We start from the raw sequence: 25,872 nt of genomic DNA on the forward strand, positions 1-25,872 counted from the left end.
TAGGACCAAAAACTTTGACGAGAGTTTTGAAAACTCAAAGGGGTTCAAAACCTTATAACAGAGGGTTCAAAACCTTACAATAGAGGGTTCAAAACCTAGTAATCAATCATCCTAGAACAGATGATTAGTTTTCAAAGCGGTTTTGAAGTTTATGTTCTCGTTGTGGTCGTCGCCTAAGGATAGGTGACGGTATTGTTTTATGACTAAACGCAAGTAAACTCGCGTTAGGGTCCTAGGAAGATTATAGACTAGGTCAAAGCATTACTAATAACCTAATTCCCTATAACCATTGGCTCTGATACCAACTTTTCTGTCACACCCCGACCACGTGGAACATACAAAACGTGGCGGAAACGTCGGGGAGTGTTGTAACAGAATCAATTGTTTCAAATCCATGGTAAATGAAGTTTCGTTTTATTAATCAAACATGAAAGTTTACATTGCTTTAAACAAGAACCAAAGAATACATAACATAAATTAACTAGTTCTTGTCTCGTTTTAAGTCACTAGGCACAGGTCCGCCTAAGTATGTCTTGATAAGTCCTATGCATCATCTCCTGAAAACACATGTGAAAATAGGTACGTCAGCATAAAAATGCCTGTGAGATACATTGGTTTTGTGAAAACGGAATTCATGACTTATGTTTGAGAAAATGCTTAGTCATGAACCTTGTATTTTGCTTTGTCTTGTAAATCATTTGAAAAACGGTAAGATCAGATGATATGTATAAATAAGAGAATAATGTATGGTTAAATGAATAACCATGTAAACTGAGTTTGTATAAGATATGTTGTTTGTAAATCAATGTCTTGTGAAAAGTGTGTTATTTGTATAAAATGTTATATGTCTCAAATTGAAATGATTCAAGTAACGCTACGATATGTAATACCATACAAACACTTATATATAGGAAGTACCAGCGGCGTATCCACCATGCTTGTATCATATTACACATTCCTCGTTACTTAGATCACTTGCTCAAACCAAACCATCAAGATGAAGTGTTTAACAATTGTAGAAATGTTCATGTATAGTCAAATGTCTATTGTCAAATGTAAATCATGTCAACAGATACAACTAGTTCACACGGTTTAATGGTTACGAACAGTTCATATAATCAAGGGGTTTAGACGGTTCACATAGTCAAATGGTTACAACGGTTCAAAATGTAGTATAATGTGTTCATATGCTGGATGAGCATATGCAACAGAAATGCAATGTAGAATAATGTACTACGTATGCACACAATGGGCGTACGTAGCATGAAATGTATTGTAAAGTGATGTACTAAGTATGCACACAATGGGCATAAATAGCATGAAATGTAATGTGAAACAATGTACTAAGTACGCACACAATGGGCATACATAGCATGAAACGTAATGTAAAGCAATGTACTAAGTACGCACACAAATGGGCATACATAGCATGAAATGTAATGTAAAACAATGTACTAAGTACGCACACAATGGGCATACATAGCATGAGATGAAATGAAATCATGTACTATAATGTACTAACGAATATAGCAGGTATATGATGTGAAAACATGAAAAGCATGAAAGTAACAAGTAGGCACATGCGTTTCACCCCAAAACAGTTTGGAAAATAGTAAAAGATGGGGTTCAATGTACTCACCTGAGATTGCTTTGAAGTCCTTGTGTAATAATCACACAATGCTAGAGATCACGGAATATCAAACGGCACCTAATAGGTAGCTATATTAGTATACCGGACCGAAAACGGAAGGATCGGATAGTATGCGGGTTCGTAAACCAAACGAGTATGGAGACTCGTGTAATATGGTTCAACAAAGCCTACATACTAAAATGAAACCTAACCTAAGTGCTTACGATCCATTACAACCTGTGTAGGTAGTTTATGCTACCTTAATGCGTCGTTCGCGTAGAACGCGTTTGGAACGCCTAACATCGTGACCACAAGGTATAACCTCGGAAGGTTACAGCTATGGTCACCTAATGTGTTTGGTCGGATCCTAATGATCGACCAAATGGGTTGGGTTCGAAAGTATAAGCGATGGTTTAGATCGCTTACCTTACGACCCTATATAAGCACTATACTAAAAGTGACGAGCTAAGCATGTTAGAACATGCTTAACTAAGTTTAGAAAACAGTTTTGGTATCAAAACAAACGGTTTTGATACTCACGAGTAGTTTGGTTACAAAATACGCAAGAATGCGCATTTTGGCCGAAACTACGACTCGTCACTGAGCCTAGATAACGTGGTAATCAGTAGGTATAGTCACTACGGACTATAACCATCGTGATCACACTCACGTTATGAAGTTCCAATGAACTTCGTGTTGACCATAGGCTAGTCAACGCAGAAAGTCAAACAAAACGCTGACTTTCGGACTCGAAAAGCGAATAAAAGAACGAAAGAACACTTACGAAGGGTCCCCGAAAGCTAATCTCGATCCAGGAGCTCAGGTATGAGAGCAAAGGCCTCAACTTAGAGCTTTAGATCAGATTTATGTGGGTTTTAACCAAAAGGGGGGGGTATTTATAGGAAAAGTAAAGCCGTTAGGATCGTTTCTTGAATATCGTGCCATGATCCAAGCCGTACACTTGTCGCGAAGTTGTGGTGCCTTATTTTGCCCCCACCATAGGAATCCGACACGTGGCGTTGCCCTTTGGGTGATCGAAAGGCCAATGCAAGTGGATCAAACATTGAATCTGGTCTGCATGTTTGATGCCGCCCGCGTCAGGATTCACACTAAACCCAGGCGGGCCGCCTGGCCCTACCTGATCAGTACAAACTTTCAGCAATTACAGTTTTAGTCCCTGTTGCATATTTAAGCCATTTCCGACACTTCTAAGGCCCGTAAAGCCAACTTTAAGGCCCTAAAATGATGCCTAATCATTGTGGACATGAAACAAGCTAAAAAATATGTCGGATGTTGGTTCGTTTGGCCGTACAATCGCGATGTTCGGTTAATTACGACGGAATGCGCATAACCGCGAAAAACGATCCAAATGACGCGACGAATGGATTTTTTCTTATGCCAAACACTAAAATAAATTATTTTAGTGCTTACATAAATTTTTGGATGTCCGGATGTATTCAGAACGTAAGTTATGCGTGAAAGTGCAAACTTGTGCACTTTTTGACACTTTTAGCCCCTGAATGATCCAAAAGTTTGTTTTAGCATACCAAACTCCTCGAAGCCTATTTCTAATCTATGTAAAGGATATTTATGGTATGTTTAACTTATGGACATGTTCCGGAATGTTTGTTACAGTTCAAATTGGTATACTTTCGCAGTTTGTCAAGTTTAGTCCCTGTAAGCGAATTAACTTGTTTTTGCCATACCAAGGCCTTCAAAACTTATTTCTAAGTTATGTAAAGGTTATTTAAGGTATGTTAAGTATATGATGATGTTTCGGAGTATTTGTCGCATTTAAACTGAGTACGTTTATGCACTAGTTTGCGTATAATTCTCCAGAAAGCGATATAAAGTTTGAAATTGAACAAGAATTGATATGTGCAAAAGATACACATATTTATACACGATCCCAAGTATGAAATACAATATTTCATTGGCTTGGTATTTTTTTGATGGTCGTGGTGACACAGGTGTCACAAGGCGCGTTTGTTAACCCGAATGGCATGACCAGAAACTCGTAGTGGCCGTAGCGTGTTCTAAATGCTGTTTTGGAGACGTCCTCGTCCCGGACTCTCAGTTGATGGTAACCTGACCTCAGGTCAATCTTTGAGTAGTAGCTCGACCCTTGTAGCTGGTGGAACGAGTCATCAATGCGTGGAAGAGGATAGCGGTTCTTCACGGTCACCTTTTTTAATTCGCGGTAATCTATGCACATACGGAAGGTACTGTCTTTCTTCTTCACATACAATACTGGAGCTCCCCAAGGCGAAGAGCTAGGACGAATGAAACCCTTATCCAAGAGTTCTTGTAGTTGTTTGGATAGTTCTTCCAGTTCTGATGGAGCTAAGCGATACGGTGCACGAGCTATTGGTGCTGCTCCAGGAGCTAGTTCGATTTGGAATTCGACCTGGCGATGAGGCGGTAGCCCAGGTAAATCTTCAGGAAACACTTGAGGAAAGTCGCGTACTACTGGAATATCCTCGATCTTCTTCTCTTTCGTTGATGCGTTGGTGACAAGTGCCAAAATAGCGGTGTGACCCTTTCGCAAACACTTTTGGGCCTTAAGAAAGGAGATGATGCCCACCACAGCACCACTCTTGTTGCCTTGAACTTCGAGAGGTTCTTTACCAGAACGGGGAATACGAATAATCTTCTCTTTGCGTAGGATCTCTGCTTGCTATTGGGATAACCAATCCATCCCAATAACGATGTCGAAACTACCCAGAACTATAGGAATGAGATCGATGGAGAACGTTTGACCAGCTAAGACGATGTTACAACCCTTGACTATGTGTGTGGCCTCTAAACTTTTACCATTGGCTAACTCTACGACATGTTTGGTGTTTAAAGGAGTTGGTGCACGTTTAAGCATTTGACTCGCTCTCAGAGACATATAACCGGTATCCGCACCCGAATCAAATAAAACAGTAACATAAAAGTCATCGAGAAGAAACTTACCCATCACCACATTAGGATCATTCCTTGCTTCACCCTGCCCCAGCACGAACGCGCGACCCCTAGCATTGTTGTCATTATTGTTTCCCCCATTGTTGTTCCCATTGCCCTGATTATTGCTGTTGTTGTTGTTCTGATTCTGGTTTAACTGGGGATAGTCCCGCTTGAAGTGGCCTTCAGCACCACACTGAAAGCATCCCCTGTTGCCTCGCTGCTGTTGCTGCTACTGGTTCTGTGGAGCTGGTGGTTGTTGTTGCTGGTTCTAATTCGCAGGTCGAGAGCGCAATCCATAGCTTCATGACCCATCTTGAGACACCTCTGACAATGACCCTTGTTGCACTGACCATTGTGGTGCTTGTTGCATGTATTGCACTTCGGAAGATTTCCTCGGTATCCACCCTGCCTTTGACTACCAGAAGATTGCTGACCAGGACTCTGGTAGTTATCAGTCCTTCGCTGCTGTGCCTGGGACTGAACTGTAGTCGAACCCTTGCTGGAATCCCAATCCCATTTTCTCTTGTTGTCACCGGGTTTGGCAGAAGTAGTAGTAGTAGTAGCAGCACTGATACACTTAGGCAGTATGTTCTGTTCCACTGCCTGATCTATGAGACGATGAGCAAGACGGGTAACATCCTGAATAGTAGCAAGGTTGGCAGACGTCACATGGCTTTGAATCTCTGGTACTAAGCCTCTGAGGTACAACTCAATGCGCTTGATAGGAGGGTCCACCATAGTTGGACACAAGATGGCCAGCTCGTTGGATCGCTTCGTATACGCTTCTATCTCTGACCCCGTCATCTTCAGATTAAAGAACTCCACTTCTAGCTTGTGGATGTCATCACGACTACAGTATTCTCGCTTAATCAGTTCCTTAAAGTCATTCCATGGGGTGGCATTAGCAGCCGCCAACCCCAGCATCTGAACTTGCGCATTCCACCAAGTCAGCGCAATGCCTTCGAGAGTACCAGTGGCATACTTCACCCTGCGAGCCTCAGGGCATTCACACATCTCAAAGACGGACTCGAGCTTTTCAAACCAATGGAGGAGTCCAACGGCTCCTTCTGTGCCACTGAATGTGCTAGGACGACAGTCCATGAAAGTCTTGAAGGTGCATACAGGTAGCTGAGCGTGTTGACCTGTTGTGTATAAGAACAGGACAAGGTTAAACACAAGAGTTGGTTTAGGAGTGTAGGATCTAAAGATCCTAAAGTGAGTTTGCGACTGCAGGGTAGACCTCCTGCTTGAGCGGCTGCAAGTGCCGCAGCAACTTGTTCGTTAATCAAAGCCGTCAACTGGGCTTGAGTCATGTTAACACGTCCACTCATGATCTTCATAACAAAAAGGGAACATGAGTGAGAGAGGTTCGCGAAAGTGCGATGACAGAAGAGAGTAAGCACGCATGTGTTTCAAACAATAGTTGCTACGTCTATCTAAGCATACCATGAGCAAAGTTCTATGTAACTAACAAGTAAAACATAAACTGTATCACCTAGAATGTTGAGTCTTGCACGTGGAGCAAAGCGTCGTTGTGGATCATTGAGCACTATTCTGGTTATAGTCTGGTTTTAACAAAAACTTTTTCCCCTTATTAAAACCAAGTTCTCTATAACCAATGGCTCTGATACCAATCTGTCACACCCCAAAAATCCACACGCGGAGTACCACCGCTAGGAGGCGTGACTGACCAGGATAAGCCACCAATCATATTGAACATAACAAGTAATAAGTAGAAATTCAACCACGCAATATGAAAGGTTTTTCAAATAAAAAACATAGTTAAATGTTTAGCGGAAGCATAATTGTAAAACCCAATGTAAGTATTAAGTACGAAATAAAGTAATGTTTTTAGCATGGCACACACTGCCATGTCCCACAACGACCACGCCTCCCTGTGCAAGCTCCATGAGTACCTAACAACCTGCAAGGCATGTAACAAAGAGTCAACAACAAAGTTGAGCGAGTTCACAGTTGGTTGTTTAGTTATGGTATTTGTTTCGTAAATCATATGTTCGTTTTGTAAACCATGTATCGTATTAATTCGTATCGCGGTCTCCCAGACATGTTTGCGAAGATTAGTGGGGGCTTCCCATGTGTTACTAGACCGAGTGTATCGACTACTACGAAAATGTAAGAGGTGCCCTAAGTCAATGTCTATCAGCATTGACCCTTTGCCCATAGTCCATTAGTACACGCCCATTCGAACGACACGGTGTGAGGTTTGTTAAACCTAATAGCGCTATTAACTAATGACCCGCTCGCCACAGGCCTCGGCGATTAAGTCGATATAATGAGGGACTTCAATGATAGAGGTTTGGTCTAGTGTGTATTCTTGGCATCCTACCCACGGAGGATGGTCGTATTACTGTTTAGTTCATTTACCCATTCCCAACCCTTGGGAATCCCATGCCTTGGAAGGAGTGTGAACTCACCTTGGTTTGCTCGGTATGCTAAGGTATATGCTCACAAATAATCAGTCAAGTCCTAAAGTACGCACGTGTACATTATCAGTTTATATTCACGAGTTCACGTATAAGTACAATCACAGTGGATATTGAATCAATGATCACTGAATAGCACAAAACACGTATTCAAACTCATACAAGTCATGCTTATCATTTAACAGCAGTTAATTAATCCAGTTAACTCTTAACAGAAATAAATAAGTTTGCTGTGCAATTTTCCCTCTCGACGAAACACCCCTATTTCGTCGTTATTTCCCTTCGACGAAACACCCACTGTTTCGTCGTGGTTTCCCTCGGCAAAACATACTTGTTTCGTCACATTTGTTTTGTCAAGACTGGTTTCGGTGAAACGCATTTGTTTCGCCGTCACCTGTGTTTCGTCAGCATGCATCAGTTACGTCGCATATCAGTTACGTACAGAAAACCCTAACGGCCGTCATCATCATACGAAATCATACAGTCATTCAGTAAATCATCGATATTCATTGATTACTAATCATAACATAATCATGTGTCAACCTTAGGCAATCTAACATATGTGTTAGCCACTATATGAGAGCACATTCATATATTCAACATTATCAACATCCTATTCTGATCATCAACCAAACATGAACACAAACATTATTTAGCATCGATCCCTAATGGTTTCAAGCAAAACAATTAACGATGATACAAATCAAATAATCACGCAAGGGTTAAACACTAACCGCGATGAACGGAATAATAAGTTGATCGATTACAGAGAGATTCGAGGACACGTAATTGCCGTCAACAGGGAGAGGGAGTTCTAGGGTTTCTAATTGCTAAAGTGTGACGAATGGAACAGTGGGACTCAATAAAAACATATGCGTAACGTATTGGGCCCTTAATGGGCCTCGGCGAACTAATGGGCCGACGAAACACTTATTTCGTCGAGATGTGTATGACGAAACACACTTGTTTCGTCGGAAGAGTTTATGGCGAAACACTCCTTGTTTCGTCGTGTGGGTTATGGCGAAACTAAAGTTGTTTTGTCGGACTCATTCATGTTTTAAACAGTTTAAGTTTTCTAAACAAGTCTCATGTTATATCAACAAACATATAGATGCAACAATCACAAAACGTCTCAAAATAGATCAGACATGTGTACAATTACAAGGTAAACAAGTCGTACAAGCAAACAACTAACAATTAACGTGCAATTAATGCGAAGATGGAATCTTGGAAACTCGAGTTGTCACAGGACAGCCATCCGATCCAAAGCACCACTTCACCTCCCTTATCCTCTTTGCCTATAAATACCCCTCAGTCACATCAAGAACACTTAATGTGACTGCTACTGTTCGACCAGACACTCCACCCCCTTCATCTCTCGATTTCTCACGATTCTTGTAAGTTTTCAACTCAAATCTTGTACTTCTTTGATCTACACGCCCTCCTCCACCTTTCTATCTTTTAAATCTCAACTTTTAACCATGAAATCAACGGATTTGAGGTGTTCTAGGGTGATGTCATCATGAAGTTCTTATGAACTTCAAGTGTTGGCCTCATCCCACCAAAAACAACTCAGATTCAAAGGATTTCCACAAGAATAAACAACATTTTCACAACAGATCTACACATAATCATGAATAAAAGGATTGAAAGATGGTTTTTCCACTTTCTTTCAACTCTTTTACACTCAAAGCACTCAAGATTGGTAGAATCAGAGCTTATACCGACCTTCTGCTCATTTCTAGTGTCGTGTTGGTCCAAGATCTGATTTCTAACGAAGAGACGACCAATTTCGGGTTAAACATGCAAAAACCGTCAAGAACGGCCAGATCTGATGGAACGGGGTGGTTCCCGGCCGTTAGAACAAGTCGGACTTGATGGAATTTCAGTTGTTTAGCACGTCACAGCAACGTCTCGACCAAAACCACCGAAAAACCTTCAAACTTTGTCGAATACAGCTGGACGGGCCAGCCGATACGACAGGCCAGCCGATCGGACTGGCCAGCCGATCGGACTGGCCAGCCGATCGGACAGGCTAGCCGATCGGGCAGCCCATCTGAACGGGCCGGCATTCGATCGGATTATCATTCGTTTCTTGTTTATCCCGCTATCATTTAACACGTTATCAAACGCTCACGCAATCAGTCTGTAATCAGGGTATTCTCAGACACTTTCCGGCCAATCCAACCAAGCTGTGTTAACCTACCAAATACGCACTGTGAGTATACTCGAACCCTTTTTAAACGCATTTTTGGGTGTAACATACGTTCCTAATAAATCGAACTTATCAAACGAATAATTCAATCAATCTATTTATCACTTGCGAATAACTGTTATGCATATTTACACGTGATGCTAGTTACATATGTGTTAGGACTTATACACGCAAGGTCCCGCCTTAACTAGTATAATACTATAGCACCCAACGGGGTCTAGTTAGGATGAATAGCAATCGCAAATCGAAGCTCGAGTGACTTAGTTGGTAGTATCTGTCTTTTTGCATGTATGTTATGGTATCCCGTTTATGTATTTGTTAATTCGCAGCACTTTTCACTATTTTTTTACGCTACTCCATCAAACTTGTATACTCGCCAATACTTTTGTATTGACGTTGTTTTAACGTATGTTTCAGGTTTAGTGGTAGTCTACATCAAATCAAGCTAGGAAGTCTAGAAACTCACCTAAAATCTAGGTTGTCGGATTTGTATTGTTCGAGAGGACAAGAAATTTGCGATAACTTATGTGATTGTATTATTTGTTAGTATGGGATAACGAATGTAATAAATATTATCGCAAGATAGTTGTTATGGACTCTCTTGAGTAATCTGATTCGCCTAGTGCCGCGCCCCGATGATTCCGCCATCGGTTGGGGTGTGACAGTTAAGGCCGAGCACCAAAGACCCTCTGGCTTACTCGAACAACCCCCGATCCCTGTATGGAAGTGGGAGAGTATAGCTATGGATTTCATAACCAAACTTTCGCGTACGCCATCAGGTCACGACAGCATCTGGGTTGTCGTTGACCGTTTGACTAATCTGCTCATTTTCTACCAATACGGGAAGACTACAAGGTAGAACGATTAGCCCGAATCTACACCGATGAGATCATTTGTAATCATGGGACGCCTCGCGACATCATCTCTGACCATGATGCTTGGTTTACCTCGCGACTGTGGGAAACGTTTCATGTGGCTCTCGGTACTACGCTTAATCTGAGTACCGCATTCCATCCTCAAACCGACGGTCAGACTGAAAGAACGATTCGTACCCTTGAGGACATGCTCCGTTCATGTGTCATAGATTTCGGTGGTAATTGGGATGCTTACCTGTCGTTAGTCGAATTCTCGTATAATAACAGTTATCATTCTAGCATTCAAATGGCATCGTTTGAGGCTTTATACGGAAGACGATGTCGATCGCCTATTGTATGGCACGAGATCGGCACTCGCAATTAACCGGTCCTGAGCTATTGCAAGAAACGACTGACAAAGTTCTCCAAATTCGAGATAGTCTATTGAAAGCTCGGAGTCGACAGAAAAGTGACGCCAATAGACGACGCAAGCCCCTTGAATTTGACGTTGGCGACTACGTACTCCTAAAGGTATCACCTTGGAAGGGTGTAGTCAGATTCGGCAAGAAAGGGAAACTAGCGCCTCGATATGTTGGACCTTTTTAAGATTCTAGAAAGGATCGGAAAAGTCGCCTACAGACTCGAACTACCGAAAGAACTGAGTAACGTTCACCCGACTTTCCATGTTTCGAACCTCCGAAAGTGCCTGGCTGAGCATGATTTAATTGTACCTCTTGATGATCTTCAAATAAACGAAACACTACACTTCGTGGAGAAGCCTATCGAAATCATGGATCACCAAACCAAGCAGCTCGGACGCTCGCGTATTCCTATTGTGAAAGTTCGATGGGAAGGCAAATGAGGCGCAGAGTTCACTTGGGAACTCGAAAGCGACATGAAGGCAAAGTACCCACTGTTATTTGTTACGGCTTCGACCTAATTTCGGGACGAAATTCCCTTAAGAGAGGGAGGCTGTAACACCCCGTGTTTCGAAAGTCAAAGTCAAAGTCAAGATTGAGGTCAAAGGAAGAAAAGATTGCTAATTGCGATCTGTCACTCCCTGCTCAATTCCTGTTTTGACTTCTTTGACTCGTAGTTAGTCTAATTTATGCTTAACGTTAGTTGTATTATGTGGAGTATCTATTAATAATCGAAGGTATTCGAAGTTTATTGCATATTTAATCGCTTATCGCTCATCGCAATCACACTCGCAGCTCGAATTACGCGTTAAGGATATTGTTTTACGTGTGTGTGTGCCTTACGTGTTACTTGTGCATGTTATTTTATTATGTTGTGGTGTTTAATCGAAACTCGAATCGCAATCGAATCGCAAACGCTAAACGCAAGTAAAATAGGCTGATTGTATGTTAGATATAGTAGTTGGGATTAAAAGTAATTTGAATAGGAAACTCTATCGCATTCGCATCGCTCGCAATCGCAATCGAAACAGCAAAACTCGTCGCACCGAACACTCAAACCAATGGACTGATCGACCAGGTGACCAACCGATCGACCAGTCATTCGATCGGGCTACTGCTCGATCGATCGGCCAGCCGACCAGGCTGCCACCCGATCGATCCACTCCTTTCCACTTTGGGTAACCCTATAAATACCCCATGTCACCATCAGACTTTCTACTTTTGGTACTCTCTGTCCGACCAGCGCTTCAACCTTGCTTTTCTCTGATTTCCTCTCAATTCCGGTAAGATCTCAACCTAAATCTTGTACATCTTTAATCTACGCTTGATTCTACACCTTTCTATCTTTTGAATCATAACTTTTAACCGTGAAATCACTAGATTTGAGGTGTTCTAGGGTGATGTCATCATGGCGTTCTTGAGAACTTCATGTTTCGGCCTCAATCCACCGAGAACAAATTAGATCTAACCAATTTCCACATAAACAAACAAGGATCTTTCATAGATCTAAACATATTCACGGTGAAAAGGATTGAGAGAAGGTTTTCCAACTTTCTTTCAACTCTTTTACACTCAATGCACTCAAAACCGATAGAATCGGAGCTTGCACCGACTTCCTACTCATTCTTGTGGTTATGTTGGTCCAAGATCTGGATTCTATCTATGAGGTTTGCCGATTTCGGGTTGAACATGGAACACCGTCTTGAACAGTTAACTGACCTGATTTGGGTGGTTCCTGTTCGATCAGGAGTACCAAGTGTTGACGAGGTTTCTGTTGTCTTACACGTTATCAACATACCTCGATAAAACGACAAACTATCAAAATAACCAAGTGTAAAATGAACGGAACGACCAGGACGGAATGTTGTCCGATCGGACTACCGTCCGATCGAACTGTCACCCGAACGGGTTGTCACCCGATCGATCTACACCTTGGGTCCCACACGCAAACTGATTACCAACATTGGAAGTTTGAATGTTGAACGAATTGTTATCCGATCGGACTACCATCTGATCGGATTACCGCTCGATCATGTGACATTTGAACTTCAGCACTTAAACAATTTTCAACATGTTCAATACCAGCAGGTTGCCACCCGATCGAACTACAATCCGATCGAATGACAAACTGTTGTGAACTTGTTCTCACTGAAGTGTCCAACCAATCGGGGTATCGCCCGAACAAACGAATGGTCGTTCGATCGATCGACCTGAAAGGTAGTGATACTTCTATGCTTTCAAAATGCTACAACAAAAACTTCAAAAGTTAAGCCATCATACACAAACACATCCTTCTCAAAAGGAGGAAACAATCCACTTGAAAGGCCATCCGATCAGATGACCATCCGAGCGGACTGTTATTCGCGCGACCCGCTGTCCGATCAGACTACCATCCGATCGAACTATTGTCCGACTCACTAACACTTGTATCGTTTTACGCGTCACTTATCGTTGTGCTATTGTTCTAATCAGGCTAACCTTACTCTCTAGCGCTCCCTTCAATCCACCAATCGCTGTGAGTATACTCGATCCCTTTTTGCTTTATGCACTTTTGGATGTTACATACGTTACTTATTCTAAATCACATCGAACACACTACGCAATACTTTTAACGCTAATCGTTACCGCATGTTATACGTGACTTAATGAATGCTTGTTTGTTATGTTTACACATGGAATGCTGTCTACCTGCCTTAGCAACGGTAGTACTATAGTTTGGACTCAGCACCTGTTCACTCAGGGGTTGTTAAGGACAATTAGTTACATAGCTCACAGTGGTGAGTGTGTATCGCGAACTGCCTTGGGCAGTCAACCCGCAGTCATTGGTATCGATAGGTTCATGTCGATAACTAACATGCCTCATTTCACACTGTGTACGTGCTGGTTATGCGTAATCAATTTCGAACTCTATTATATCTATTAAACTTGTATGCTCACCTTTACACTATGTGTATTGACTTTTACTTTAACATATGTGACAGGTGCTTAGGATGCTTATTTGTTTTCTTTGTTGTGAAATCGAGGCTAGGAAAGACCTAGGTCAACAATAAACAATTGTCTGTAATAAGAATTTGAGTTGTCGGAACATAACAATTTGACTAGATCTTTCTGTAATAATTGTATTATCATTTACGATATGGTATGGGACGTGTTGCTTTAAATATTTGGTAAATATAGTTGTTATGGAAACTTCTGGACAATCTGTTTCGCTCAGTGCCACGCCCCGATGTTTCCGCCATCGGTTAGGGTGTGACACCACCAGACTGGAAGAAATACAAACAAGTTAATCATAACAAGGCATTGAAGCTGAAGAGAATGAGAGAAGAGCTTGTTGTTGCAAAGTATGGTAATGCAAGGTCTGTTGCCTGATGGTCAGATTCCAAAATTGTTGAAACATACAAGAGACTGGAACAGCTGAGAGAAAAGGATCCTACAGTTCCAAAGAAACCAGTATATCCAACAGTGGTTGTCCTCAACAAGCCCTTACACTTAAAAAGCAGTCCTCAGTATCTGACTTGTCCATAACTGCCTTAAATCAAGTGAAAAGGCAGAAGCATATGTCTGAGGCTGATGAAAAGATGTATGACTACTACAAGAAAGAGGGACTGGAAAACCAACTGTTATATCACACAGATCCTGCTAGTGACAAACTACGTGAAACACTTGCAAATCTTGTGAGTAGGCCACAATCATAAAACTCATTAAAAATAATTCTTCACCCAAGAAAATCATCTGATTAAAAAAATTCTAAAGTGGAAGTCATCCTCAGACACCCACGAATTAACTTTGCTCAGATCAAATGGTGATGTTCAAAGGATAAAACTGGAGGATGCATATGGTCTGGATACAGGTGACCTCCAAGATCTGTTGAACCTTGAACTAGAAATGGATTTTGAAGATATGGTTTCCATGAACTTTGAATTACAATTCAAAGGCCAAATCAGGGATATGCTGATGAGAAATAAAGATCAGAAATAAAGAAGAGTTTTGGCATCATTTGTGCTAGGGGAGATTGTTGGATCTAGTGGACCCCACAAAAGAACAGATGATTGGAAAGCCAAAATAGTCTACAACCTCTGATCACAAATAACAGTGCTTTGAAGATCCGCTCCTCCCAAAGGCAAAGACTCAACATCTGCTACTCTAAAATCGGCTGAAGCCAAAGGTCTACCAAAGAGAACCTCTGCTGATGAAGACAAAGTCTGTTGAAGCAAAGGTCTGATCATCCTCTGCTGATGAAGACAAAGTCTGATGAAACTAAGGTCTGTTATGGATCAACAGATGATGAAGTCCAAAAGAGGATCTTCAACAGAGTTTAACTTTATTATTAATGTAATAGTGCTTAGGCTCTAACAGATGTTAGGAGTTTGTTAGGCTGTTAGATGTCACTGTCTAGGTGATGTCAGCTTAGATGCTTCAGATGTTTTGTTTGGACTATAAATAGAACAGTGTTTGTACTGTTCTATTCATCACTTTCAACTTGACATTTTTGTACGAACAAAAAAAGAGTGACCAAGCTGAGGGGGAGTTGCAATTCTTCATGCATACGTAAACTTGTAATTGCAAATTTATAAAAGCATGTTGATGAAAGCAATATCTTCATTGTTGTGATTGAAAAGTTAATTATTCTGATGCATATTTCATCTCTGTTTTATCTTCTTTCATTATTTTCATGCTTTATTTTGTACATTTCCTACGTATGAATGGGGTTGCATATAATACATTTTGACTTGACGATATAAATTTAAGTTAGTTGGGTCACCTATAATACATTATCATTATACGGTATAAGATTTACTTTACGTTTTACACGCCACTTAACCTAAAGAAAGGTTTAAAAAGAAATCAGACATGATGCTCGAACTAATTTGTTTAACATTTGCGATGTGTCCGCGCCGCAAATTCTACTATATCTTAAAAGAGAAAGTCGGTGGGTATCACCACCGACAACTCTCAAAAATTTCAACTCTCAAAAATTTCGTGTATCCATGCACAATTAAATCCTCTTGACTTTCGTAACAATCAATTACTATTACCAATTAAACAATCCATTAATAAAATAATATATGATTGAAAACGCATTCTTTTTCCCAATACTTATACGAATATCTTTTTCCCGATACTTATACGATATTGCAATTTTAGCCTCTTCACTTTCATAATTTCAAAGTTTCATAAAATAGCAAATTTAGTCCCTAAACTACTACTCCATTTTACAAATAGTTTGCTTTTGACACCCCAACTTTGTCATAGTTTTCTTTTCAGCCCTAACTTTGTTATAGTTTCCTTCTTACCCCAAAACTTTATCAAATTTTATCTTTACCCTTTCTTAGCCCTTAAGTTTAGGGAATGCAATTGAAACCACTTAATTTTTTATGAACTTTGTAAATGCCATTTGACCCCCTCGAGAGATTTTTGCTTGAGGAAATAAATTTGAGTTAGTGGGGTCGCGTATAATACGTTATGATTATACGATATAAATTCAATTTACGTTACGTTTTAATCCAATCGCAATGCAAATATAGGATACATTAAGTTCAATCGGATATGTCAAAACGTGTGTTTTCATATGGTTTCCCACCGGCTTTGCCTCCCTGTCCCTGTACTTTTACGATGTTGCAATTTTAGCCCCTTAACTTTGGTACCTTCAAAGTTTCATAAAATGGCAAATTTAGTCCCTAAGCCTTCTACTTAGAATTTCCAAAACCACTACCTCATCTTTCAAACTTTCTCAGCACCAACCCTCTACTTTGGTTTTCCACCATCACCCCGTTAGCTCTTACACAGTTACACCACCAACCATCTTCTTTTACATTTCCACCAACACCCCCCTCATCTTTTACACATTTCGCCACCACCCCTATACTTTTACACTTTATCTTTTTTAGACTTTGCTTTTTCTCCTTGCACTATTACTCCATTTTTACACCCGCCCAACCTTTAAAAAATTGCAATTGTAACCCCTAGACTACAACTCCTACTTTTGCAAATGCCAGTGCATTGTATTTTACGAAATGTCTCAGGTATTATGTTTTACACTTTGTGTATCCTTTGTGCTTTACACTTTTTTTATTGCCTATTACATATTGCGTTTTATGAATCGTGTTTTATCTTACTATATATTTCCACCCGTCGCGTCGGCGCAACGCACAGGGGGCAAAATACTAGTTATTATATAAAAACAAAACAATTTCTTGTGTATTATTATTATATAAAAACAAGTTGTTGTTATATGAGAATGAGGTTAATAAGAGAGAGAATTTTGCCGCGTGGGTATAGTAGTATACAAGGCACTTTTCTCCCCTCTTCTCTTCTCTTTGGAGGTTAAAGCAAATCTCGAAACCCCAGAATTTGCTGCCTGCCACCACCACCAACAACCACAATTCTCCACTATTTCTTCATCTTCAGCAGGTATTCTTTTCACCAATTTCATCATGTATGTATCTTCAATCATCCATCTAATAACCGTTTTGCACCATTCAATTGCATAATTTCTTCCTATCTCTTCCCTGTTACGCTGTTCCTGTTCAATTCTATCAATTATTTCTGTTTTTATACCTTTTTTTGGTGACTATGATTCAGTTATTCATAGCTAGGGTTTGCGATCATGATACTGAGTTATAATATTGTGAATTTAGGGTTTCTTGTGTTGATTTTGGCAGGAGATTATTGAGGATTAGGTTGTATTGTTTTGAATGGGGAAAGGTACAAAATGCAAGTCCGGATCGCACCGGATGTTTAAAGATAGGGCGAAGAGCCGTGTGGAGGACCTGCAGGTGCTCTTTACGGACCTGCAGTGTGCCAGGAAAGAGAGCCGCAGCGCTGATGTGGCTGTGTATGAAGAACAGCTTAATCAGATGCTTAAAGAATGGAAGAATGAGCTTAATCAGCCTTCACCGGCTTCTTCTTTGCAACAGGTTTCAGGCATTTATTAAAGAAGATTGTATCATGTTTTCATGATGATGATGATGTGGAAATGAATTATGATTAATATTTGTTCGATTTCTTTTGAGCAGGGTGGAAGTATGGATCCGTTTTCTCCGGATATAAGTAGGCTTTTGCAGCTTTGTGATGAGGAAGATGATGCAACTAGTGGATTAGCCGCCCCAAAACCGGATCCTGATGGCCTTAAAGCCGGTGAGAATGCAGTTTTTCATGAGGTGAGTATACGTTTTGATTGCTTGGTTTTAAAAAGCATGCACGAGGTGAGTATACGTTTTGTAGCCTAAACAGTACGTACAAACTAACGAAACGTTTAACGTGGGCTTGCAGGATTTTGCTGTTACTCAAACGTCTCAGGAACAAGGTTTCCAATTGGTTGATCAATGCAAAGGCTCTCCTTCAGGTGTTAACAACAACAACAATATGGGCATTGCTGCTAATCAATTCGATTATTTTTCATTCGATTTAGCTCAAGAGTTTGAGCACAGTCTTTTTACTGGTGGGTTGGATGTCACGGGTCGAGAAAACGGTTTATCTCAGCAACAGATGACTGCCTTTTTGCCCACTATCAGCCCACCACCGTCTGCTTTCTTGGGCCCAAAATGTGCTCTGTGGGATTGTCCTAGGCCCGCACAGGGGTGGTGTTCTGATAGGCCCGTGCAAGGGTGGTTTCCTGACTATTGCAGTGGCTTGCATGCTGTAACTGCTCAAAATGAAGGTCAATTCGGGATGGCGCCTGTGTTACGGCCTAAAGGTATTGAGCTGAAGGATTCTTTGCTGTTTGATGCTCTTAGTGCCAAATCTCAGGGGAAGGATGTCGGTGTTCCAGAATGCGAAGGGGCTGCTACCGCTAAATCTCCATGGAATGCGCCTGGTTAGTTTGCTTCCTTTTTTTTGTTTGGTCAAGTGGGAAGATGGGCGGGTTGATGGGTCAGAACGAAACATCTGTCGTTTACTTTTTAAAATGTCATTTTCGTCCCTGAGGTTTGGCTACTTTTGCGACTATCGTCCAAGGTTTGTTTTTCCGCATCTAGATCCAAAAGGTTTGAAATCTTGCCATTTTCCGCATCTAAAAAAAGTCTAAAAAGACGAAAATACCCCTGACTTAACATTAAAAATGGATGGAGTTAACGAGTTGGATGAAACTGGCAAGATTTCAAACCTTTTGGATCCAGATGCGGAAAAACAAACCTTTGGACAAAAGTCGCAAAAGTGGCCAAACCTTTGGGACGAAAATGACATTTTACTCTTTATATAATTATACTTATTCGTTAGTTATAGTTATGAATCTGATTTTCTTACAGTAATAGTTGGTTTTTTTTAATAAAACGATTTAAGAGGTATGCATCAAAAATAGAGTCATGTGGGCTACTATTGGCCCATTTGACCTATCCCTCCTTTAAATACGTTTTAATTTGATTCGTTTGAGAGAAAATACAACCCAAGTCGACCCATTCACAAGGAAAACAGGTTGAAATTGCTTGCCTTACCATGCTGTATGATTCACGCGTTCTTTCTGTTTTCTTGTTTTTCAGAGCTCTTTGATCTCTCGGTTTTTGAGGGTGAAACACTACGAGAGTGGTTATTTTTCGATAAGCCACGAAGGGCATTCGAGAGTGGAAACCGAAAACAGAGATCTCTTCCAGATTACAATGGGCGCGGTTGGCACGAATCAAGAAAGCAAGTAATTAACGAATCCGGGTGGCTAAAACGGTCCTATTACATGGACCCGCAGCCCATGAAGTTCCTCGAGTGGCACCTCTACGAGTATGAAATCAGCAAATACGACGCATGTGCTTTGTATAGACTTGAACTCAAGCTCGTTGACGGTAAGAAAACGCCAAAAGGAAAGATCGCAAACGATTCGGTGGCTGATCTTCAAAAGCAAATGGGAAGACTTACCGCTGAGTTTCAATTGGAAAATAGCAACAATAATAAACGGTCTGTTAAAGGAAGGGGAAGAGCGAATTTGAAAGGCAACAATGGAGGTGGAACCGTCTATCCCGGTTCAAACCCGACTGTGCCAGATGGTGGTCTTGATAATGGGTCAAATGCATCGTTTGACTATCTTGTAGAAGATCTTGGCGGCTACTACTTGACCTAGGTAGACCAAATTACTCTAGTCTCATGTTTTGTTATTTAAAGTCAAAGTCAAACGTTGACCCGGGGTTGTAAAATGTGCTTGGTTTTTAGGCGGAGCACAAATCTAACTGTTGGAGATGGTTATGAAAAGTGAAGACAGCTGCCGCCCGTGGTGGTGGTGGTGGCACTTACTTTTTGTTTTCCTGAACCATCTTTTCGTCTTATGATGATGGTAAACAACATTAATATTGTGTCGGTTGTTGCCATATCTAGGTTATATGATTATACCGAGTTATAAATATCTGATTTTGATGCTAATCGACTATAAAGCATGTTCTTCGTGCCCAAATTAGCAGCAGCTCTTATGTAACGTGTCGTCAGTTGGTATATATGAATTGCTGGTTTTTTGAGGTTCCAACTTATTAGTCAATGGTACCTCCTTCAAATCCTTTCTGGAACAACTCACATTTTCATCTATAAGACTTTACATGGGTAAATTGTGGTTCGTTAACCGAATATGAATGGCTAACGAATCACATAAGGTTCGGTCCATGTTTTAAACCAAACCTGCCTGCTTACAAACTACCAATTTTTTGTTTACTTACTGTTTTGTGCATGGCCAATGACAACAAATAGTTCTACCTCGTCGTAACCTAATGAGAGTCGGAAACACTCGAGACGGCTATTTGGGTACTGCAGTGAGTATGAAGTTATAAGTTTGGTGAATGCCAGTTTACCTGAATCTAGTCCGAATTTTACTTATAATCTGAAATATAGGGTTAAGTTATTCTACAAAAGCTCCTAAAAATAAAGTCTTTCAAGTTAAGAGTAAATTAAACCGGTTGTCTCTATGTATCTAGATTCGCATTTTGTTACCAAGATATCGACATTGTCACATGAGATAGATGTCGGTTTTTTAGGAACGGGCAGGTTTAGCTATTTGCCTAGAAAATAACAGAAAAATTGATCTCTTCCCGTTTCTGTTCACTCCGATCACCATCTCCTGTCACTCCGGTTTGGTCTGCCGGTCTGGTAAATATTATCACCATTTTGATCTAGTAACTCTGTGGTTTTGGTTCTCTGCACCAGTGAACGATCCTGTAAAGTGGTTTTAGTTTGTCCATTTAATTCTTGCTTTCTGATCTAATGGTAGTAGCTTTTGTTTTAAATTGTCTGTTTCACTCGTGCTTTCTTCAAACGGTAGAATGTTTTTTGGTCAATATGGACGATATGACAATTTATAAGACTAAATGTAAAAAGTTTACATAACACTTAAAACATCCGTGTAATTTACTCTTAAAAGTTATTAAAACTCGAATTTAGTGAAATACAGAGTTGTTAAAACTATAATTGACTAATTGATATTTTAAGTTGGTTTTTAGGTGAGTTTGTGATCGAAAATTTCGGGTAATGAGGATTTAACACAATTTTTTTTCTTAATTTCAAAAGATCATACACGATTATGCCTCTATCACAGAGAAAACCGAACCAAACTAAACCGTATAAAGTCAAACCCATTTACTTATTTGGTTTTCAGTTTCAAATATCTAAATTCGATTTTAAATCGAATAAGTCTAGTAAACCAATCCACTATAACTTCAGCCGAATTTTAGCTCAACTCAATTCAAAACAAATAATGGTAAAAAACTTTTAAAAGTTTTTATAAATAAAAAAAATATATATATAATTCAGTGTATTCCGTCAAAAAACATACCAAATTCCAATTCTGTTTTCAGTTCGGTTTTAAACTTCCAGGGTTCGTTTCTGTTTGGTTTTGACTTCAACCAAAATTCTTTCAAACCGGACCGATGAACATCCATGGTAGAACACAACTTTCACAGTCGGTTATAAAACTGATAGTACCAGTACCTATCTCATTCAAGTCTGCAGGAACATAAATCTTTTTCCAGTCGAATTAGACTCAAAACCAAACACACTTACCATAAAGAGACCGAACGTTTACAAAGTTTCACTTTTCATATTTATAACATTAGATCACTAACAAGCTCCCCAATATAAGTTGGGACTTACATAGGTCTCTAAACAAGTTCATGAAATACAAAACCATACATGACACACAGCTAAGTGAAGCAGATTTCTCCAAGCATTCAGAACGGGTTTAACGCGCTCTGTAATCAACATCAACTTCATCATCTTCCACAGGGACCCCGTCATCATCAACGGTGTTAACACGTTCACATTCGTCGATCCATTCACTATATCTGCATGTTATTAACGTTCCACCATGAGTGTTTGTGATATATATATATAGAGAGAGAGAGGGGAAGAGAAGGGTGTAGTCGTGTAGACATTGCACTTACATGTCTATTGGCTCAGTCAAAGCTGCAAGCCGAAATAAGAAAAAAACAGTTAGAAACAACGGTTATTCTTTTCCAAAAATAACTTAAAAATAAATAAATGAATGAAAAGGCTAAACAGGGCCGGTTAGGTTCACACTGCCAAATAGTTGGTTGGACCGTTAAACCGCCAAAACATCAAAACCGAACCGCATAAATCTCTAACTGGCCAAACTGGAATACTTGTTTTTGTTTGGACGATTCTGTCGATTTCAACGTTTTATGAACACTCCTAGTCATGACTCATGGCTATCACAGATCAAAACAATAAGCTTTTATGTACCAAGATTTAGAGAACACAGTAGTACCTGTGACAGTAGTGCTGAAGTTTTCCTGGCAAATTCGGCAAGATGCCTCACCAATCAAGTTCTTCATATCACTGAAATCAAACAAGCACCAAAAAGGCAAAAATAGATGAATTCTACTTCCAATTATCTGATTATTACTTCAAATGATGACTTTCAAAATGTACATCCAAACACTGTATTACTTTTGGCTAATCATAAGAGATCGGCACCCAAAAGGAACCAGACAACGAACAGATACTTACATGCGACATTCAACGCTAGTTCCATGGTTGCAAAAGGGGCAACTGAATACAGTGTCGAGTTTGTCCATCCGCTTCCTAGGAGCTGGCTTTGCTCTTGATTTCCTCTTACCCATACTGCAAGTAACTTCCCTGAAACCAAAACCATGGTTTTAAAAAACGGTTGAGGCGTGCGCCTCGAGGCGCGCCTCAAGGCGAAACGGCCAAAAAACGATTCTGAGGCACGCGCCTCAGGGGTTTTTGATATTTGTTTCAGAAGTTTTTTAGTTTTTGTGTCAATTTCAAGCAAATTATGTCTTTTTTATGTGTGTTTTTTATTATTTTGATTAATTTGATGATGAATTTAGTTAGTATTACTATTTTTATAGGATATATAATATTTATATTTATTTTTTAATTCTGCCTCGGGCTTACGCCTTGAGGCTTACTCCTCGTGAGGCGAAGGGAAAACGCCTCGAAACTCGTATCCGTTTTTCTAAACTTTGACCAAAACCATGTTACCAAATAAGAATTGCAACTACTTGATAAAACATAAGGTTAGGGAAGATTTATTATTCTATAAATGGGTCACAATCCTCATAACTCATATACTTTGTAAGTTGGGGCTAACAACCTAACATCATTCAATAATGAAGAAATCACAAAAATAACCATTTTCTTAGGTGTGTTATACCTATATAGTCATGTCAGAAACAAATCACTCATTTGGTTTCAAGACTTTTACTCGCTTATCAGACTTTTTCTCATCAATAATTATGATAAGCGAAAACACGTGTGTATTAGTAATATTGTATATAGATTCGTGTTAGGTATCTTTGGATCGCAAATCACCACCAAACAGTCACACGAATAAAAAAGAAATCAAACAACGAAACAAAACACAAGATTTACATGGTTCGAACAGTGTAACCTACGGATTGCAACTAGTGATTATAATTCTTACTCAAGTGCTCAAGAAATTACATAGGCACAAGGTTGAAACCTCCACAAATCCCAACAATTCATGTATGTTCTATTATTCGCATACAGAATGAAAAATATATAACGTTTCGCAACTAAAAATAGACACGCGACCAAACGCTAACTTCATGCCCTAATCCGTTGCCCACAATCATACATCTTGTTAATGAATTTATTTTTATTTTTTATTTGATTCAGTACCCAAACATAAGCAACTATTATCACCAGTGATTACAGAAAATCGTTTCACAAGACAATTAATGAAATTATCGAACAAATTATCAGTACTGAACCTCAAGAACATTTGAACAGCAAAGATGGAAACCTAAATTACTCTATACATATTTCGAGTGAACAATTATTATATTTTAACAATCAAATAAGAAGATTTGTAGGAGGAAGCTAATAGAGGAATAAATGAAACAACTGAACTTACTAACACAGATCAAGGAATCTTCAATCTGCAACAATAAAGCAAATTCAATGATTACAAAGACGAATTAAGCGGTAGGTTTAGAGGAATCATGAATAGATAGCGATTATCGAATGTAATTTATACCTGATTGAATCAACTAGAGAGCTGCGATTTTGCCCTAGAAACGCGAAATTTATGATATCAGTGGACGGGAAATCGTATATGTACTATTTATGTCGGCTAGCGTTATTATTGATGGGTGAAAATTCCGTTCCGTATGAAATATAAAGGTTTTTTAATCATTCGTTTAGTTTTCATTTTCATTTTCATTTAAAACTAGCAACAAAGGCGAGTGTAGATCGCAAACATCAAACGGATTAGTCCAAGTATTATGTGATGCGCTAACTTTATGAAAACATACGTTTCGACGTATCCGGTTGAACTCAACGTAACATATAGCTGCGTTGCAATTGGATCAAAACATAACGTAAATCGAATTTATGCCGTACAATCATAGTGTATTATATGCGACCCGACTAACTTGAATTTATACCAACAAGTCAAAAACTCTCGAGGGGTCAAAGTGACATTTTACAAAGTTCATAAAAAGTTATGGGATTAAAAATTAAATTTCCTAAACTTAAGGGCTAAGAGGGGGTAATAATGAGATTTGACAAAATTGGGGGTAAAAAGGATACTATGATAAAGTTGGGGGTATAAATGACACTACCCCTAAGTTGGAGGGTAAAAAGCAAACTACTTGTATAGTCGATGGTCAATGCCACCAACTTTCTCTTTTAAGATAGTATGAAATTTGAATTTTTTTATATTTAAAATCAAACAAAACAATTTGAAAAGGGAAAATATTTCATTTTTTAATGTTAACTAGTGAATAACATCCGCGCTACGCGGCGGTGGTAAAGTCGTGTTCCTTTCGTGACCTGTACAATACCAGTTGAAACTTAAATAAAAACACGTTACCCGCGCGCTACGCGACAACAGTACTGACGTTCGGTCGGTGTGGGTTCGGTTTGTTTCGTGTACAATACCTGATGAACTCAAAAAAACACCATAAAAACAACAAAAACATAAATAGTTACATACTACGTCACGTGGCGACGGTACCCTTTCGTTACCTGCACAATACCGGTTGAAACTTAAAAAAAACACGTTACACCGGTATTACGTGGCAGCAGTACTAACGTTTGGTCGACGCCGATCCGGTTTGTTACGTTTACGAAAGCAGTTGAAATTTAAGGAAAACACAAAAACCCACAAAAAGACAAAAAAACCAGTTGAAATTTAACCATTTCTTTAAAGAGCCATTCTAACTTTCTAAACCACTTCACCTACAACGGGGAACCTTTGGTAATCTAAATGGCTTAAAATGCCTAAAAAAAGCTCAAGGAACATGAAGAAGAACTATGAGGAACTCCGACAATTAGAATTTCTACTGCCAAAAAAATATATTATCAGTGAGCTAATAGGTTAACCAAACACTTTTATGCTGCCATATGACACATCCCTCTCAGATCTCTCATTGTGTTCTCTCATCTTCATTGATGGTTTAAACCATCTTTCTATGAAACCTAGAACCCAAATCATATATGAACAACATTTCACAACCTTGATAATCTTGTACGTTTTCTTCCCCAGTAGACTGGTGGGTGGTAATCGAGTTGAGACTAACGTTTCAATTGCAGAACCGAGCAGTCCGGGGGGGGCATACGGACTCTGCAGGTGGTGGGGTTGATTTAACATCGTCACCACCACCGACATCCGCCCCGTTCAATCATTCACCGTCACCTAAAATCCCCTAACAACACCTTCTTCTTCGGCTTCATATCTGACTCTGTCGCCACCTCCGACTCTACCGCTTCCATTACCTTCCTCCCCGATGGCAACCTGGGCTCCTCCGACGCCGTCGTCTGGCAGTCCAACAGCTCCGGCCATGGCGTCACAACCTCCGATGTTGACAATTCCGGCAACCTCATACTCTGGAAGTCAGCAAATTATGTTTGAAGTTTTTTTAAAACCTGGCAATACATTTTTTCTAAT

General features: G+C 39.8%; 2 protein-coding genes across 5 annotated transcripts; one reads left to right on the forward strand and one right to left on the reverse strand.

Moving 5' to 3' along the window:
- Window positions 1-16,743: 16,743 nt before the first annotated feature.
- On the forward strand, window positions 16,744-19,953 carry LOC110926495 (transcription factor VOZ1). 4 transcript variants are annotated; one of them, XM_022170261.2, is made up of 6 exons: window positions 16,744-16,922; window positions 17,174-17,428; window positions 17,528-17,671; window positions 17,784-18,327; window positions 18,989-19,557; window positions 19,647-19,953. In XM_022170261.2, the coding sequence occupies exons 2-5, from the start codon at window positions 17,207-17,209 to the stop codon at window positions 19,555-19,557; spliced, it is 1,479 nt and encodes a 492-aa protein (XP_022025953.1). In that variant the 5' UTR covers window positions 16,744-16,922; window positions 17,174-17,206; the 3' UTR covers window positions 19,647-19,953. The 4 variants fall into 4 exon arrangements, with proteins under 4 accessions (XP_022025953.1, XP_022025951.1, XP_035842441.1 ...); XM_035986548.1 differs by having other exon boundaries at window positions 16,752-16,922; window positions 17,177-17,428; XM_022170259.2 differs by having other exon boundaries at window positions 18,989-19,950.
- A 1,497-nt stretch (window positions 19,954-21,450) lies between these two features.
- Window positions 21,451-24,077, reverse strand: LOC110921345 (transcription elongation factor 1 homolog). Its single transcript, XM_022165658.2, has 6 exons — window positions 23,959-24,077; window positions 23,836-23,860; window positions 22,443-22,571; window positions 22,201-22,271; window positions 21,857-21,878; window positions 21,451-21,757 (listed from the first exon to the last, which is right to left on the reverse strand). The coding sequence occupies exons 3-6, from the start codon at window positions 22,553-22,555 to the stop codon at window positions 21,655-21,657; spliced, it is 309 nt and encodes a 102-aa protein (XP_022021350.1). The 5' UTR covers window positions 22,556-22,571; window positions 23,836-23,860; window positions 23,959-24,077; the 3' UTR covers window positions 21,451-21,654.
- Between the last annotated feature and the right edge of the window lie 1,795 nt (window positions 24,078-25,872).

This window comes from Helianthus annuus, chromosome 17 (assembly GCF_002127325.2).
Source record: "Helianthus annuus cultivar XRQ/B chromosome 17, HanXRQr2.0-SUNRISE, whole genome shotgun sequence".
Classification (NCBI taxonomy): domain Eukaryota; kingdom Viridiplantae; phylum Streptophyta; class Magnoliopsida; order Asterales; family Asteraceae; genus Helianthus; species Helianthus annuus.